The 18828-nt window shown below is 44.9% G+C and overlaps 2 protein-coding genes across 2 annotated transcripts; one reads left to right on the forward strand and one right to left on the reverse strand.

Annotated features, from left to right (window-relative positions):
- Positions 1–6267: 6267 nt before the first annotated feature.
- On the forward strand, positions 6268–8551 carry LOC102263963 (chromosome unknown open reading frame, human C11orf53). Its single transcript, XM_005856998.1, has 2 exons — positions 6268–6636; positions 8150–8551. Exons 1-2 carry the CDS (start codon positions 6268–6270, stop codon positions 8549–8551), a joined length of 771 nt encoding a protein of 256 aa, XP_005857060.1.
- Positions 8552–14256: 5705 nt separating this feature from the next.
- Positions 14257–16231, reverse strand: COLCA1 (colorectal cancer associated 1). The gene is given in 3 exon segments (XM_014540996.1): positions 14257–15941; positions 15943–16066; positions 16069–16231. Coding segments are annotated over 3 exon segments (399 nt in total). The 3' UTR covers positions 14257–15829.
- Positions 16232–18828: the final 2597 nt, after the last annotated feature.

Below are 18828 nucleotides of genomic sequence, written 5' to 3' on the forward strand. Positions count from 1 at the left end.
CAATCAAAGATCACCAAATGCTTAAGGAAATATACCACTAAGAATAAGAGTCAGCATAAACAATAAATTTAAATTCTCAGAACTTTCAGGTATTAGAATTACCAGATACAAAATATATAATAACTTAATAAATAATGAACACTCAACAAAAGACTTAAAAATTACCAAGCATGTAAATTCAAATTGAATTTATAGAAATGAAAAAATATAATCATTAATACATTTTTATTTTTATAGTATTTTTATGTTTTTAATATATTTTATTGATTTTAGAGAGGAAGGGAGAGGGAGAGAGTGATAGAAACATCAATGATGAGAGAGAATCATTGATTGGCTGCCTCCTGCACATCCCCTTCTGGGGGATCAAGCCCACAACTCAGGCATGTGCCCTTGGCCGGAATCAACCCCCCACCCCCACCCCAATCCGCAGGCCGATGCCAAACCAGATAGGGCCATTAACACATTTTTAAACTCAATATATGAGTTAAACAGAAAATTAACTACAGTTGAAGAAAGAATAAGTGAGCTGGATGTAGATTTGAAGAACTCTATACTAATCTATACCGAAATATAGAAGGGAGAATCATGAATATAAAGTAAGGAGTGGTTAAGGGATACAGAGGATAAAAGTAAAAGGTTTAACATTCATCTAAACAAGGGTCCCAGAAGGAGGGAATAAAAGTAATACAGACAAGGTACTATCTAAAGAGAGAATGGATGAAACTTTTCCAGAACTTATGAAAAACAAATTCTCAGACACATGAAGCACATCCTATACCAAGCAGGATAAATTTTTAAAAATCTACCTCTAGATAAAATGAGGTGAGCTTGAAAAATCTTAAAGACAAAGGGAGTATTTTAAAAATCACTCAGGCCCTGACCGGTTTGGCTCAGTGGATAGAGCGTCGGCCTGCAAACTCAAGGGTCCCAGGTTCGATTCTGGTCAAGGGCATGTACCTTGGTTGCGGGCACATACCCAGTAGGAAGTGTGCAGGAGGCAGCTGACCGATGTTTCTAACTCTCTATCTCTCTCCCTTCCTCTCTGTAAGAAATCAATAAAATATATTTTTTTAAAAATCACTCAGAAAGAAATGAAATATAGTCACAAAGAATAACTGTGAGGTTGGTAACAAACTTCTCAACAGCAATCATGGAAGCCAGTCATGGAGTGGTATGTGCCAGCAGAAGAATAACTATAAAGTTATAGTTGTGAACACAGCAATATTATATTTCAAATACAAGGGCCAAAGAAATAATATTTTCAGGTAAATAAAACTGAAACAGTTTATCACCAACACCATCTTCACAAAAAGAATGTTCTAAAGTTTTAGTTTAGAAGAAGGAAAAATGAATCTAGGGGGAAAGTCTGGAAGAAGAGCAAGCAGATAAAATGATGTAATTACAATGCCTAATTTGTATAAGTTTAATAAAAACAAACTAGCTAAGCCCAGCTGGCATGGCTCAGTGGTTGAGCGTTGACCTATGAACTGGGAGAGGTCATGGTTCGATTCTCAGTCAGGGCACATGCCCGGGTTGGGGGCTCAATTCCCAGTGTGGGGCATGCAGGAGGCAGCTGATCAATGATTCTCTCTCATCATTGATGTTTCTCTCTCTCTCTCCCTCTCTCTCTCCTTTCCTCTCTGTAATCAATAAAAATATTTTTTAAAAAGCGACAAAACAACAACAAAAACTAGCTAAAATGAAAGAAAATGTACATATATAAATTAAGAGAGCAGTAGTAAGAGTTAATGTTCTAAGGATCTTGTCTGTCGGTGAGAGGTTTAAGATATTCTTTGTAGTCTTTGATAAATATACAAGGTAACATTTTATGGGTAACCATAAAGAATTGAGATAGAGAGTTTAATTTCCACATCAGGGAGGGGCAAAATTACGCAGGAAAAATGAACACAAGAGGCTTATTTTCATCATATAATAAATAACATAAACTACACTCAGATTGTAAAACCTTTGTAGAGTCCTCAGGTATTAAAATTCGGTTGGAGAGAATATGGTGCTGGGAATTCCACAGTAAGAATTAAACCTGGGCTGAAGAAGAAGAAGGGGTGTAAGAAGATCCTGAGGATTGGTGGTGGAGGGAAAGCTAGGAAAGCTTTTACAACAGAGAAGTCAAAATCTGAAGGGCCATGGCAGCATGGACTGAGCTCTATCCATGCTTTCCATAGAGTCTAGAGGCAGAGCCATGGCAGCTGGTGAAAGAATGGCTGACAGATGCTGAGGAGACAATACTTACATCCATCAAACTGGATGTACCCTTCCCCCTCAAAGACACCCCCTCCTCCACCACCCCCCCCACACCCACTCCTCCCAGGTCTTCACCACACTATTGTCTGTGTCCATGGGTTATGCATATATACATATAAATTCCCCATTAATCACTCCCTCCCTCAACCCCCCACCCCCAGCAGATTTCTTTATCACCAGAAGCTAACTGCATGCAGTGTTAGCATGGAGAGGATTTCGCACTGAGTGAGTGGTTGGATGAGACTGTCTATAAAAATCTCTTCCACACTTGAGAGTCTACAGGACTGTGAGGGTCAGGGCCAGGAGCTCGGATCCATAGAACTGGATACTGAGGATTCAACTTTTACTAAACAGCTACATTTTCCACTTCACTTTGTCCCTGAGCATCTTTAAGCCAGATTTGCATCTGTATATTTTAAGACTCTATACACCTGGAAACACTTCCCTTCAGAGGCTAGCTTAGGCACCACTTCCTCCAGGATGTGTTCCTCACCCATCCCTAACTCCAGCTTAAGTGCCTTCCTCCCACATCTTCGCCAGACCATGCCACCTCTCACACTGTAGCGAAGCATCTATTTAATCGTCCATCAGTCCTTGCATTGGTTTCCTAGGGCTCAAATAACAAAGCCACAAATGCGGTGGCTTAAAACAACAGAAATTTATCTAGTCACAGCCCTGGAGACTGGAAGTCCAAAATGGAGGTGTCCGCAGGGCCCACTTCCCCTGAAGGCTCTAGGGGAGCCTCCCTCCTTGCCGCTTCCTGGTTCTGGTGGTTGCTGGCAATCCTTGTGTTCCTTAGCTTGAGGGTGTATCACTCAAATGTCTGCCTCTGTCTTCAGGTGGCTTCTCCCTTCTGTGCCTGTGTCTCTCGCCTCTTCTTAAAACAGTGGTTCTCAACCTTCTGGCCCTTTAAATACAGTTCCTCATGTTGTGACCCAACCATAAAATTATTTTCGTTGCTACTTCATAACTGTAATGTTGCTACTGTTATGAATCGTCATGTAAATATCTGATATGCAGGATGGTCTTAGGAGACCCCTGTGAAAGGGTCATTCGACCGCCAAAGGGGTCACGACCCACAGGTTGAGAACCGCTGTCTTAAAAGGACACCAGTCATGTTGGATCTAGGGCCCACCCTAATGCAGTATGATTTCATCTTACTTTAACTACTACATCTTCAAAGTTTCTATTTCCAAATCAGGTCATGTTCACAGGTACTGAGTGTTAGGACTTCAGTATATCTTTTGGGGGATATAATTCAACTGGCAACATCCCCCAACTTCCCAAGCTCACTACCTGTGGTTTAGAGGACTGTATATTTATGCCACATATTTTTATTGTGTTGACTATGAACCACACTCTGAGCTGGGCACTGAAGACAAGTCACAGTCAGGGTCCCCACCCTCAGTGGCACTTGATTCTACATAAAGGCAGATATTAAAATTGTGGCAATTCAATGTTGAAGCCAAATGCCATGCAGGTAGGTAGAGATAGATGATAGATAGATAGATAGATGATAGATAGATAGATAGATAGATAGATAGATAGATAGATAGATAGATAGACACTATACTTGATATAGATTTGATGAAGAATATTAATGCAAACAGTAAAAAGCAAAGGGTAGATTATTCCATTTCATCTAGCCAGTGCTTTTTGGCATGATTACCAGAGTCTAAAACTTTGGTTTCTCTTTGTTCCCTGTAAAACTTTGTTCTCCAGTGCTTACATGCTTAGTCTCAGTTGACTCCCACCAATCTAACCCCCCTAAACAGTGCTCCTTAGCATCAGAAAACAAGGTTTGTAAAATGTATTCCTGATCTTTTTTCTTTAAATCCAAATGTGCTTCTAAAGAAGAAAACACTCGCTGTCTTTGCCTTCCAGGGCAGCGTCGGTTCCTCTCCGTCTCCATTTGTCCAGGTGCCAGGTGAGTACTTGAGCTCAGCGAGCAGTGCATCCATTCCCTTTTGAGTTTCAATGGGACACCTGGGCTCTGGTTCTTTTATAGCTGTCCAACGGCACGTTTTAAACGTTGCTTCCTTAAAACAGTTGTTTATAAAATATAAAATCAGTGAAGAGAGACCTAATTCAGTCATTCCTGAATTTAGAATCCACGCTGTCTTGCAGGCAGCCTTTTGATCACCTGCCTAGCAGAAGCTTATTGAGCAAAAGCAATGGCATTTAGGCTCTTGCTACAATTTTAAAAGGTCTAAAATTCTGGCATCATGATCTGATGGATTATGCACCTGCTTTAGCACACAAGGAGGGAGACCTGTGGGCAGATGGGAAACGAGCACATATTGAGTTCTCTCTATATGTCAGGCACTGAGTTAAGTGTCTTGCGTTCATTTAAATACATATGTCTCATTAAATGCCCCTGTGGGGACCCAAGAGGGGCATTCTTGGTAACAGTAGTGGGCACTCTCATATATGCACACACACATTCTTTCCAGATCCCAAACTCAGAAATGCCGTAGTGTTAATAATTTTAGGAACCTTCACATGTCTGAATGTCTCTATTGTGTTTCCCCATTCACATTTTATTGTTACTGAATTCTGCTCCTTTTTATATAAGAAAAACTTAGATAGCTTCTCTTACCACCTAAAATTATTCTTCCTCTTCTTAAGGAGAAAAAAAAATATGCTTAACAGATCAGAGGGTCTTTCTTTGTGCTTGTTTTTATTTGTGTACATAGGAAAGAAGTTGTAACTCAGGTGAGAGAGTAGTGAGCATAAATGAAGTGCCACATCATGTGACAAGGCCTAAGTGCTGTGTGTGGAGTGACCTATGACTGAGTCATGATACAAAGGACAGTCTGACTTCTCTCCCTACAGACGAGTGGGGAGGGTGGGCAGGGGCAAAGCTCAGAAGTGGTCACTGTGGTTGGGGGGAGGTAGGAAAGTCAAGCATCTGCATCTTCCTCCCACTTCAGCCTGCAGGTGTCGGCCTTGTCTAATGAGAGCGCACCCACCATGAGCAGGACAGGTTCACTGGCTGAGTCCATGCCCTGAACATGTTCTCAGTGATCATGTTTCCTGCTACAACTGAGCGACAGCGTCAGAAAGCCCTTAGCAAACACCTCTTTTTTCCTTCTGGGTCCATTGTACTCGCCTTAGCCTTACATTTATGACTCTTAGTTTCATCTTCTTCCCGTTTTCCCCATGGAAACTCTGTGCCAGGCATTCTCTTTCCAAGTGTGCAGTGCCCACGCTTTGGCCACAAGAGGGCAGCAAATAACACGCGTGTCCCCGAAGTCTGACAATTTTTTGTGGTTCTTCCCCTAACTTGACTGCATAAAAGCCGTATCATTCCAAAGCAAGCCAGGTGGGTGTTAAAAGTCAGTCAGTAGCCCTAGCTGATTTGGCTCAATGGATAGTGCGCCCACCTGCGGACTGAAGGGTCCCTGGTTCAATTCCAGTCAAGGGCATATGCTATGGTTGCGGGCTCCATCCCTAGTAGGGGGCATGCAGGAGGCAGCTGATCAATGATTCTCTCTCATCGTTGATGTCTCTCTCTCTTCCTCTCTGAAATCAATAAATGTATATATAGACAAAGGATTAGAGGAAGAATACAACCTGTCTTGGGATTGGGATGGGGTCAGAGTATCACCTTATCTAGAGACACTGAAGCTCAGATAAAATGCCAGAAGCAGGCTCTTGTGAGTGGCCCTGTGTGTGTGAGGACAGAGCTCAGAAGCTGTGGGAAAGATGCTTCATCCCATAAAATGGCAACACCAACTTATTCTCATCTCTTTAGGGCCAGTCCCTCCCTAGCTCAGTGCCTGACACATAGAAGATGCACAGCACATGTACACTGAGTGAGTGAACCATTAAATAGCTATTGCACCATCTAAAGTGAACTCAGCCGGGGCAGGCAGAGAGAACTTTAGGTAAACATATCATTGTTTGGGCTGGACCAGATGAAAGAGGTGATGGGGCCACACTTAACACGTTCGAGACGCGTATGTATCTAAACGCGGCCTTGATGGGAGCGTGTGCTGGAGCATGTGCCACAGAGTCGCCTTGATCCTCCCAAGAGGAAACGTGTGCCTGTGTGCTTTTCATTTGGCAGCAGGTTCACCGGTCATGTCCGGGTACTACGGCGTCCGAAGATCTTTCCTGTCCGACTCGGACTTCCACAGCACCAAGCAATTTGCAAACGATGCGTGCACCTCCAGCGTGGCCAGGCCCTTTCCCTGCGAGTCCTCAGCCGGGCAGAGCCACCCCGCCCTCCTAGATTCCTACTTCCCGGAGTCCTATGGGGACCACCGCCCGCCGGCCCTCACCCCCAGCGCGGGCCCTCTGTTCGGCGCCTCGCCCCTGCCGCCGCTCCTGCCACCGCCCTTCCCCAGCGACCCCACACACTTCGTGCTGGTGAGTATGCAGCTCTTTCACCTTAGGGAGTGACTGAGATCAGGGCTTGGCAACAGGACTGCAGCCAGGTATGGTCGCCCTGGAGACCCCTGAGGCTGCCCTGCACCTGCCCCCAGAGATGCCAGGACAGACGCCCCCCAGGGTACTCTCCGAAGGGGCCTTCCTCAAAGATCCGGGCCACCCAAGACAGCAGGAGGGTCTACCCTGAGGCCTGAACAGGGATGACTAACAAGATCGGTTTTATATCCATTTTGTTAATACTCTGCTGGCTTGGCCTGGTGTTCTCCCATCATTCCTCCAGCGCAAGGGGGGAGACCCTGCAGTTACACCTCAGTCCAAGCACACGGATCCCACTGTGCTTCCCACCCCCGACCCACTTTTCCCCAACTCTTCCACCCTGTAGAACCTGTTCTCTCTCAGTCCTTCCAAAGGGGAGTTCGTACAGATCTGAACACCAACACCCTCCTTAGAGAAAACAGCCTTCAACCCCAAAGGAATGAATCGCTCTAAAAATGGGATTTTAGATAAAGATTGGGGGGACATGACTAAGTACCTACTCCAGCCAGGAACTTTTCTGTGCCTTTGTTCATTTACTCCTTGCAACATCCCAGGATATAGTTGTTAAAGCCTCATTTCCCCTTAAATTACATTAAACAAAGTGAGTGCTCAGTCAGGAACCTAGTGTCAGGATGGAAAGACTGGACCTAGTAAGTGTCGCAGAATGGAAAGATTGAACCTACTAAGTGTCACAGGAATGAAAGATTGAACCTACTAAGTGTCACAGGATGGAAAGATTGAACCTACTAAGTGTCACAGGATGGAAGATTGAACCTACTAAGTGTCACAGGATGGAAAGATTGAACCTACTAAGTGTCACAGGAATGAAAGATTGAACCTACTAAGTGTCACAGGGTGGAAAGATTGAACCTACTAAGTGTCACAGGATAGAAAGATTGAACCTAGTGAGTGTCAGGATGGAAGATTGAACCTAGTAAGTGTCACAGGATGGAAAGATTGAACTTAGTAAGTGTCAGGATGGAAGATGATTGGACTCACTATCTTTCCATCCTGAGCCAATGCAATTCCCACCTCTTTGCTGGGCAAGGCAGGTGGCCTTCCCGGCCCACTCAAACACCCCATTAGTAGTTGAGAGGCCCACTCCTTCCAGGAGCCGCTGCCTGACTTCCCACTGTGGAAAGGGCTTTCTAGGACCCTGACTCAAAAAGAATGCAAGACATGGTGCATTGTAAACGTCAAACTGCAGTATAAATGTCCATTTTCTTATTCGCACATTTCACTCATTTAATGTGGTCTGGGAAAGGAATCTTCCTACACACAGGGAAACTAAAACTTCACTGCTGTGTCAGTCCCAGAGGGAAAAGCTGCGGGTCAGGAGGCTTCCCACAGGGAGGACACCAAGCCCTCTCTGAGCAGCACCCCGTGCTGGGGAGGAAGTCTGTCCACATGAGCCTCCTCTAATGACTAACCCTGGCGACCTTTCCATTCTCCTCAGAGAGACTCCTGGGAGCAGACAGTGCCGGATGGTCTCAGCCAGCTCGACCCTGTGCCCACCGACGCCCTGCAGACCTTGCCACCCAGCACGAGTTGCCTCTCCCAGCTGGAGTCGGGGAGCACTGCCCAGCACCGGAGCCCCAGCTGGGGGCCTCCCCTGGCTGGGGCTCAGTCTTACTCGTTGCATGCACTGGAGGATCTGTACCACACACCAGGGTACCCCACCCCGCCCCCATATCCTTTCGCCCCCTTCACCACAGTGTCCAACGACCTACCACCCAAGGCAGTGCCCCTCTCGCCAGACGAGGGGTCAGATGCCTCTACCCTTCAGGACCCTTCTTCATGGACCAAAGAAGACGGGAGCATGGTGTGGGGGTCATACGAGTGCCGCCGAGCTTACTGAGGGATGCACCGAAAAACCTCTCTGCTTTTCTTTAACTGGGGTTCTGTGTCTCACAGATGGTTTTTGGTGTGGGAGTCACTCGGAACTGGATTTTCAAAATGGGCCATCATGCCCCCCTTGGTTAGTGGACAATGGCATTTATTTGTAATATTGCCCAGGGATCACATTCTAATGAGACAACCTGCCAGTGAGGTTTTGAGGAACTTTAGTAACCCATTGCACTCTGAATCTTCTGTTATCTTTGAGGTATCATTTCTGGCACTGATGCTTTCCCCTTAAATTACATTAAAAAGTTTATGCAGATCCACAAAACATGCTGAGTCTCCTGTTCAGTTTTTCTTAGTTATGAACTATGTGTGTTCTTTAGTAAAGAGAATTCATGACATACAATGTAGATTAGGGCACATAAGACTAACTTCATTTTATGCCACGTGACTTTAAAGCACTCTCCTTACTGTGGCCTGCAAAGGCCCGGGGACAAATCTATCACCCCACCGGAACGCTTCATTGTCATTAAAACAGGAAGGAGTCGGGAGACTATGGCTTCATAAATATATAGTTTTGACTTTTTCCTAAAGCACAGGATGTCCAAAATTTAGGTTACTCCAAAAAAACAATAAAGGCCCAAACTTATTTTTGATCAATGGTTGCCATAATTCAGCTAGATATTGTCTCTCTGATAGAATAAACCTACAGTTATTAGAGTGGGTTAGTAGAAAGGGCATTCTGTGATCAAATAAGAACAAGTGCGTTGCAAAGAAAACACAGAGAGCAGGACTGCACTGTGGGCAAGAGACAGCAGACCACAGAACACCAGAGGCAAAGGCACTTGGAAGAGGGACATATTGTCAGGTTTGGGCCAGCATTACACACATCTCCCATGTGAAGGAAGACCTTGTGGGGAGCTCATTGGTCAGAACTATACACCTCTTACTGCGTATGAATGAAGAAACTGACATCTGAAGCAGTCGTCTGTCTCATGTAAGTTTGATTGGTTTAAATTCCTTTGTCAATTAGGTTCCCTGAGTAATGTCCACCAAGCAGTGTGCCCATCTCAATGCCTTGCAGACACTTGGACTTTGCAGTGCATGAATCAAGGCCCACAGGCTATACCCACGTTCTCCCTCTTATCCTCTTTTAAGAATTCTATTTAGGGCCAGCCAGCGTGGCTCAGTGGTGGAGCATCAACCTATGAACCAGGAGGACATGGTTCAATCCCCGGTCAGGGCACATGCCCGGATGGGCTTGATCCCCAATAGGGGGTGTGCAGGAGGCAGTTCGTACCACCTTCCTTTATTCCCTTAACACATTTTCTGACCCCTCTGGTTCCTCCTGACCCAATGCATATTCCCTCCATCTTCTGGGGGCCCAATGCTCTCATTTTCCACTTGGTTGCCCAAAGCCCCTAAAGAATCTCCATCACACCTTGTGACAGTGTCCCTAAGCTCTACCTCAGCGAGGCGGGAGTCCAGAAAATCAAATGGAGACATTAGTTAACACTTAAAAGTGAATAAGTGATCTTCCTCCTTCTCCAGGTCTTCTAGAGTGTTTTATGGTGAAGCAAACACTCTCCTAATGTATAGAACACCCACTGCAATGCTTGGATAGAGAGATTTTCTTTACCTCACGCCCCTCAGCACCCTCCTGGGAGAGCATCTCTTCAGGAGATCTGGGAGCATGTGGTCCTCAGCTGCTGGGCTGCATTGTCCTGGTCCCTGCCCTGCTCCTGCACTCCTGCCTTCTTTTTCACCCCCCTGGTCTTTACTTTGCTCCATATTTGCTCTCCAATGGATTGGAAGCAACTTTTACTGTGAGGGAGATAGCTTCTCTGTAAGTCCACTGAGTCCTGGTTTCTATTTAGCTTTACAGTGTGTTTCTATATTACATATACTTCAGTTTGGTTCTTTCATTGTTCTAGGAATTTATAACACTTTCTTAAAAAGTAAAAACAAGCTATAAAATTATGTCAGGGAAATTAGTTATATTTCCCTATCCCATTTCTCATCTGAGTACTCTCCATTTCCCACTTCATTCCAGAGACCAGCTGCATCTTTTCATAATAATGAGCAGCACAAGAAGAAAAAAAATGCACCTTCTCCCTCACTCTCCTCTCTTGAATCTGCTATGCTCTCACTCACAGCTTTCCTGGGGAAGCCAGAGAAAATTAGAGAATTCGAGTTCACAACACCATCTCTTTCAGGTCCTTTAAGGTGAAGCAGTGATGCCCTGGCCAGTGTGGCTCAGTTGGTTGGCATTGTCCCTTGCACTGAAAGGTTGCTGGTTTGATTCCCAGTCAGGGCACATGCCTGGGTTGTGGGCACAATCCCTGGTAGGGGGCATGCAGGAGGCAGCCGATCCATGATCCACGTTGAGCTCTGACATCAATGTTTCTCTCTATCTCTCCCTCTCCCTTCCTCTCTCTCTAAAGTCATCTATAATAATAAAAGCGTAATATGCTAATTAGACTGGATGTCCTCCCAGACGACCTTCCGGATGACTTTCCAGATGAAGCTGGGGCTGCGAGGGAAGCTGGTGCTGGCAGCTGGGGGAAGGAAGGCCTACTCTTGCACGAATTTCATGCATTGGGTCTCTAGTTAATAATAGTAGTAAAAATATTAAGCAGAGATGGTGATGTCAAGTTCAAGCTACTTAAGAAAGTTTACTAGCTCTGGCCCATGATGCTAAGTGGTTAGAGTGTTGGCCCACGCACCGAAGGGTCACAGGTTCAATTCCCAGTCAAGGGCACGTACCTGGGATGCAGGGTTCACTCTCCACCCCTGGTCAGGGCACATTTAGGAGGCAACCAGTTGATGTGTCTCTCTCACATTGTTGTCTGTCTGTCTCTCTCTCTCTCTCTCTCCCTCTCTCCCTTCTATCTTCCTTCCCCCACACCCTGTTTTCTCCCCTCCCTCTCTCCCTTCCACTCTCTCTGAAAAGCAATGGGAAAATATCCTCTGGTGAGGATTAACAAAGAAATAAATGAAATAAAAATAAATAAATACAATAAAAAAAGAAAGCTCACTAGATAATAAGATAAAAAAAGAAGTTGAATGCAAAATGTGCCTCTGCAAAATTTGCAATATAGACAAAATAAATCACTGAAAACAGACATTAATCATAGTAGTAGTTGAATGTATTTGTGTGTCTCTTATAATGTTATATAAACCCTAAAAATGAGAGAAAACCACATTTTTACCTTATTTATTTAATAAATGCTAAATGAGCATTATGACTTGCTACAGTTCATTTAATAACACAATATGATGCTACTCTAGTACTGAAGTACTAGAAGTATACTATAAGAAATTCCACAAAGAGAAAAGAGTTACCCCAACAGTAAAAGATGCATTTACTTACATACATACATAGTACATATAAAAGATTACTAGTAGCTTTGTGACCAACTATTCAATATGTAAATCTAAGTAATACATTCATAAGGAGTAAAACATTAGTTATATATTTGAAGAACTAAAATAAAACAGAAACATATTCATAGATACAGGGAATAAACTGATGGTCGCCTGAGGGTGGGGTGAGGAAGAATGGAAGAAAAAGGGGAAGGAGACTAGGAGATACAAACTTCCAGCTATAAAATAAATAAGCCACAGGGGGTATAATGTACAGCCTAGGGAAAATAATCAGTAATATTTTAATAACTTTGCACGGTGACAGGTGGTTACTAGACTTATTGGGGTGATCATATCATAAAGTATATAAATGTTGAATCACTATGTTGTACACCTGACACTAATATAATATGTATGCCAACTATGCTTTAATAAAACTTAAATTAAAAATATAATTGAAATAATGATTGATGTCCTAGGTTTAATTTACTTTACATTAGTGATTCTACCAACCACACGCCACATTCTTTCTTTAAGTTCTATTATTGGGTTCAGTATCAAGTCTCCTCTCTAATCAGAGCAACAGGACACTGTCCCTCTATATACCATAATCAATAACTATTGAATCTAGAGAGTTTACATGCAAAATCTTCCACTCTAGCTAAACAGTGATTCTCTCGCTAGACTCGCCAAGGAGAGGACTCATGAGTGGCTCTCAGCACCTGGCTTAGTGCCCAGCATGTTGTAGCTGCTCAAGAAATCGTTGTTGCATTGGACTAAAATCATACTACAAAGGTGAATATCTAGTCCCTCATTCTGTGGGTGACCACTCCTCTTCACCACATTTAGCATTTCACATTAACAATATTCTCTGCAAATGCTGAGAGTAGGGACATTAGATTGAATGATAATACATTTTTAAATAATTAATCTAGTATATTTAAATGCCTCTAAGAAGAAAAATTACTGACGATTTGAAGTAGTACAGAAAAATTTTCATATATTCATTCTGTATCTACATGTATTATAATGTTAAGAAGTCTTATAAATAAAAGTTATTCAATGTTTGGTATTATCTACCATGTGATTAAAACAAATATGAAAAATAGGTCAGGAACTTGAATACCCCCAAATCAGACTAAATAGTGAGAAAATCTTCTATAATTATCTGTAAATTATGATACCATGGTATCTTTGATATTTGATATAGAAGTGTCCTCTAATCATAACTATAATAAGATGTCTGGGTTTGGAATATGCAATATCATTGTCAGTACATTGCAAGCCAAGAGGAGAGAACTAAAAAATTTTACAAGTTCCAAAAGGGAAAAAATGTGGACAAAACAAATAATACCTAAGAATTAGCTCTTTTGCATTAGGAAAATTGATAGATGTCCATACTAATCTTCTCCCTAACCAGATATCTTGAGTGGAATAATATAAAAGTTTAATGCTTAATAAATTAATTTGGTCATAAATAAAATGTTCCTCAACTATGTTATTTCTTAACCTTGGTAGGCCTTTAGCGTGGTAATCTTTAGATATGTTTTTGTATGACATACATTACATAACAAAAATGTTTAAGTAAAAGATGAACTTTTCAAGCAGTGCCTGATGGCATTTTTCTTATTTAAATAATAAATTATTAAATGCTCATGGCCCATGGAAAGAAAAGTTAAAACTTTGAATATGCTTTATGGGAAGAGACGGACTTGCCACAAGTCATTAAATAACACCTATCTAATCGTCTTCCTGGTTATTTTCATATGGACCAAACATTCACTCTGGGCCCAGTAACTATTCACTTCCTCCATCTTTTTGGAACTTGATATTTCCCACAAGGTTTGGTAACAGTGTCCCAAAGTCAAAATGAAAAAAGAACTTTGCATTGATAGAGGTTAGAGCTGTAGTCAAATTTGGAGGGAATAAAACCCCTTTTCCTTGTACTGAAAGTCTTTTCATATTCATGTCTGAGTTCAATCTCCTACTTTGTGGGGAAAATATAATGCTCTGCAATGTCGTGTGCATATAAAAGACTGCTAAAATACCGTTAAAACAGTTAATTTGAAACTTTAAAGAGAAATGTATTCTATTCCCATTATTCTGCATGCTGAGTGACTTTAAGAAGGTCAATGACAAGCAAAAGGGTTTCTGAGCTCAGTGACCCAGAGATCTGGAAATTATATATGAAGAACTAGAGAAACTACAGATGGGGAGCCTCAAAAACAAACAAAAAAAGCCTTGGGTGGGGAGTGGGCATGATAACTTCTTCAAATTTAGCACTGGGCCTGGTCAGAGCAGATAATCAGTATATGCTTGTTGAATGAACAAAAAAGCCTTGGGTGTGGAGTGGCCATGATAACTTCTTCAAATTTAGCACTGGTCAGAGCAGATAATCAGTATATGCTTGTTGAATGCATGAATGAATGAATGAATGAATGAAGCAATGAATGACCAAACAAAGCCCTGGTGGAGAAGCAGGAGTGTGGAAGTGGGAAAGAGTTATCCCATGTTACTCACAGAGCAGTTGATGACAGAAAGCAGGACTTACTTATCTTTGCTTTCCTGGTACTCGATACCATGCCTGGTACATAGTTGGTGCTCAGTTAATACCTAATTGATTGTTGACTAGATCAATGATCATTATATTTAAAGCAATCTAATAGTAGGACAGGTTGCCTGATAAATACCGAGCCTCCATTTCCTCACCACTCGTCTATCGGGGACCAGCAGCCCAGCAAGCAATGGAGGGAGCCTGGGGCTGGATGACCACCAGCAGGGACGCTGGCAAAAGACTTAGTCCCTCTGTACCAAAAAGATCCCTTCCAACATCTAAACATCAGGACCCTGTGCTATATATTTAAGCAAGTGAACCTGTTAAAGCCTGTTGAAACTCCACACTATTTTTCAGCCTTGTATTAAGACCCTAAAATTATTATCAGGACACCCCAGAGGTGACCGTGCCCCAGGGAGAGGGAAGAGTTCCCAGTCTGAGAAGCACAAACTGCAATTGGCATAATTAACAGCTCACCCTCCCTTCTAGCCAGTCTCTTCTTAGGGTTCTGGAGTCCTGTGTTTACAGAATACTCTCTAGTCCAGCGGTCGCCAACCGGTGGTCCGTGAGATCCAAAAGGTTGGCAACTGCTGCTCTAGTCAGTCTGCTGCACTGCCTTAGTCTCCTCACACACCCGTCAGTGAAACACACAGCACACCACAACACTTCCACATGCATACACACACACACATGTGTTTGCATGTCCTGTAGGCAGTATCTTTCCAACGTTCGTCCCTACGAATTAGTGGGCCATTAAACTATCTTAGTGACTCCCAACCAACATAGGCTTTTCATAAATAGAATGAAATGGAAAAGGTGGGATGGAATAGAAATGTTCAGTGTCTTGTGTACATAGGTGTACACTGTTTCATGAAAGGTTTGTTTTATAAATATGGAGGTATTGTTAGATATAGTAAATGAACAAGCAAAATGGATTTCTCATTGTGAGCTGATGTTGAAGGTTTGAAAGCCTGTGCTGTAAAAGATCGGGTAGAAGGGCTTCAGCCTCAAACATATCCCAGTTTGAGTCCCAATCCTGCCGTGTCTATGCGCAATAACCGTGGGCATGTTGCTTGCCCGTCTGTGCTTGTTCCCTCATTTGTGAGATGGTGAGACTATACAAGACAGTGTCTGGCATCCAATCAACACGCAATAGATGACAATTTTTAAAAAGGTCTCCTGTGAGGAACATCCAACTCTCTGGGGTCTCAAGGCAGACCTGGTGGCTCCTGGCTTCGTGGCACGGCAGGTCTAGAAGAGAGTCGCGGGACATGTCTAGAAAGGATTTTCCCTTATGCCCACAAGCCTGGTGTTTGGCTGTTGAATGTGTGGGTTGGGGTCTGCCATTATAGAAACAGCAGAAACTAAAATCCTTTAATATTGGGCTAAAAAATGCGGACTTCTTTCCTCAAAATAGGGACCAGGCCTGAGGAAACCCAGTTGTCTAAAGTTGCTAGGCAGCAACAGCCCAGGAACCTCTATCCCAGCAGCAGGTGCCAGCCCTCAAGCCCCCAGAACGCTGCCATAGCTCAGGCAGCAGCCTCCTGGCAAAAGGACAGAGCTCATCACTGTCCCTACAGACTCGGTGACTTCCAAGGAGCTCATCTCTCACCAGCGCTGCCTGCCTTCTCCGCAGGGCAACCAAACATGAACATCAACTTCAGTGATGTTGCCAAGGGAACCTGTGGCCTCCTGCCATCCCTGTCCATCTCCACGTGGAAGGAAAGGAGGAAGGAGACTGAGCCTATAGAAGTGAGACAGCAGCCCAGGCGGCATGGCTCAGTGGTTGAGCATCGATCTATGAATCAGGAGGCCCCAGGTTCGATTCCTGGACAGGGCACATGCCCGGGTTGTGGGCTTCATCCCCAGTGGGGGGCCTGCAAGAGGAAGCTAATCAATGATTCTCTCTCATCATTGATGTTTCTATCTTTCTCACCTTCTTCCTTCCTCTCTGAAATCAATAAAAATATATTATATATAAACAAACAAACAAAACAAAAAAAGAAGTGAGACAGCACCTCAGTATAGGGGACAACAGACACACACAGGGAGCCAGGGAGGAAAACAGTCAATGCAGGCAAGAAATGGAGGAAAGCAGCCACAGGAAGAAAGACAAAAAGATATTCAGGGGGGAAAATAAACAAACAGGCCAAACGACAAAGAGGAAGATTTTTAAAAGCAAACCAAAAAATGAGTGTGAAACAAAGAGGTAGATGACAAAAGAAATAATGGAAAAGCTATGAGGATGAAACCGTCCCGAATTCCCAGCTGTTTGCCATTCCTGAAGAAGGAGCAGTGCCGGGCAGGGCAGGGCAGGGCAGGGCAGGGCACGGCTGGAGATAGGATCTGAGGCTCTCAATTCTTCTCCCCTGCTCCTGAGTCTGGTCTCCAGCCTGACTCCAGGCAGGGAAACTCGGGACACAGCGGGGGCCTGCGGAGAAAGAGGCTGCAGAAGCTGTTACAGATTCCAGCTGTTCTGCCCTCCGGTGCCCAGTGCCACCTCAGGTGTTCCCAGTCCTGACCCCCTCCCCAGAGACAAGGTTTGAGCTGCCAAGCAATGCCTACCCATCACAGACTCCGGTGTCTTGTCACTCAGAGTGCCCCGGTCCCCCATTGCCTTATGCTCCACCCAGTATAGACACATTTGAGGGCATCCAGATGTTTTTCTCTTGCCCTTTGGGGCTCAATGCCACTTTGGCATTTCAGAGAACTCGGGGGACACAGCCGAGACCCAGGCCCCTCGCCTGGCCTGGCCTCACGGGACTCCCACCCTGCTTCTGTCTTCCAGTGCCTCCCCTCCCCTCAGGGGCTAGGAGAGGGATGGGCCTGGCACTCTCTCCCTCCCTGAACCACAGCTGCCTTCAAGCTTCCCAGTCACACGGAAGAGGCACCGGAAGTGCTTGGAGAAGATGACCCAACACAGTCCCAGGTCATTTGTGAGGGGCTCGGGCCTGGACCACCTCCTTCCCACCTCTCACCCCAAAGCGTGAAGCTTGAATACATCATGTCCTTTCAGCTAACATGAGCAGGAGCCAAGCGTATTGTCATTCCTAAAGACTAGCTCCTGCAGCAAACCGGCAGGGATGCTCCAGAGGGAGGAAAACGGGGAGAAGAGGGGACTTCACCCTGAAGAAACCACCAGCCTCAGAAAATCTCCAGGCTCCCAGGCCATGGGCAGCCCAGCACGTTAGGGGAAGCAAAGGATCTTAACGGGCAGGCATTCTGGGCCGAAACCCCAGTGTTTGGGGCCCAGACAGAGAGCAGACAAAAGGGCAGGAAAGCCTGCACATGGCCAGGTGGGGTCAAAAGGAGCAGAGCGAAGGCCTCTGCTGGATCTCTGGCCTGCAAGCTGGGCCCAGAGTGACACCTTGCTATGCCACACCTACTGGCTGTCATGTTCATACCCCAAAATGTAAGATTTTCCCCTTAAAATACAGATTTGGGATGTGGGGATCCGTCTGGCCGGCCAGTCTGGCTCAGGTGCACATGAAGGACAGCCTAAGTCACCCAGGGCTCCTGGAGCTGCCTTTGAGGCAGAAATACAGAGCATCTTCGAGCACTCCTGCTCTGTCTGGGAGAAGGTGGGCAAAATGCTCAAAATAGAGTAAAAGCAAGGGTCAGGACCCAAAGGGGTCTCATTCCCTGTTTCTCTGAACTCTCTGTAGGGTGCCTGTGTGCAGGATTTCTGCAGAAGATAGTCCATTTTGTTAAGCCTTTGAATATTCAAATTGAAAGTACCGCGCAATCATTGATTGTCAAATCATGGGTTTCTAGAGGTTTTAAATACTTGGCATGAGGGGGAAAAAACTCAAACCTATACCCGAAGGTATAAAACATTAATTCTGTTTGTCTTCTGCTCCAGGAACCTGGATGCAGCTGGATGCTTTGTGAAACTTTAAAAATGTTGCATCTCTGCTTCTCTCCTTGCACAGGAGTCCTCCTAGGCGCTGAGTCCCTGCAGCTGCTGCATCCAGCCACAGACCCAGCTCCTGCTGACCAGCATGTCGGGTAACTCAGCTGCTTCTCCGGGGTAGGGTCACGCGGGCCAGGGGCATTTTGGTCTGGGTGTATTTCCACGGCTTTTCCTGCACAGAACAGAGAGGCACAAAGTCAGAGCATACAAGGGTGTGCCGGGGATCCGGAGAGGGCACGGGCCACACTGTGGCCGCTCCCACTCGGCGCCTGCTCCCCAGAGCAGAGGCCCAGAAGCCCAGTTAGCTGCTGCGGACGTCTGCGTACCCCGATCCCGGCCCCCCACCCGCCCTTCCATTTTGCCACAGTTGTGACCCGGGGACTTCGCGGCCCGGATTCTGCGCGCCCAAAAGCGGCGGCGGGGGGAGCTAGAGGCTCACGGTGAGCCCGGGACGCGAGCA

The sequence above is a fragment of the Myotis brandtii genome, unplaced genomic scaffold (genome assembly GCF_000412655.1).
Source record: "Myotis brandtii unplaced genomic scaffold, ASM41265v1 scaffold1062, whole genome shotgun sequence".
NCBI classification, from domain to species: domain Eukaryota; kingdom Metazoa; phylum Chordata; class Mammalia; order Chiroptera; family Vespertilionidae; genus Myotis; species Myotis brandtii.

Coding starts and splice junctions, on each gene's coding strand:
- LOC102263963 (XM_005856998.1), top strand. CDS start 6,268: ATGTGCCACAGAGTCGCCTTGATCCTCCCAAGAGGAAACGTGTGCCTG. Junction 6,637..8,149: donor ACCCCACACACTTCGTGCTG/GTGAGTATGCAG, acceptor CATTCTCCTCAG/AGAGACTCCTGGGAGCAGAC.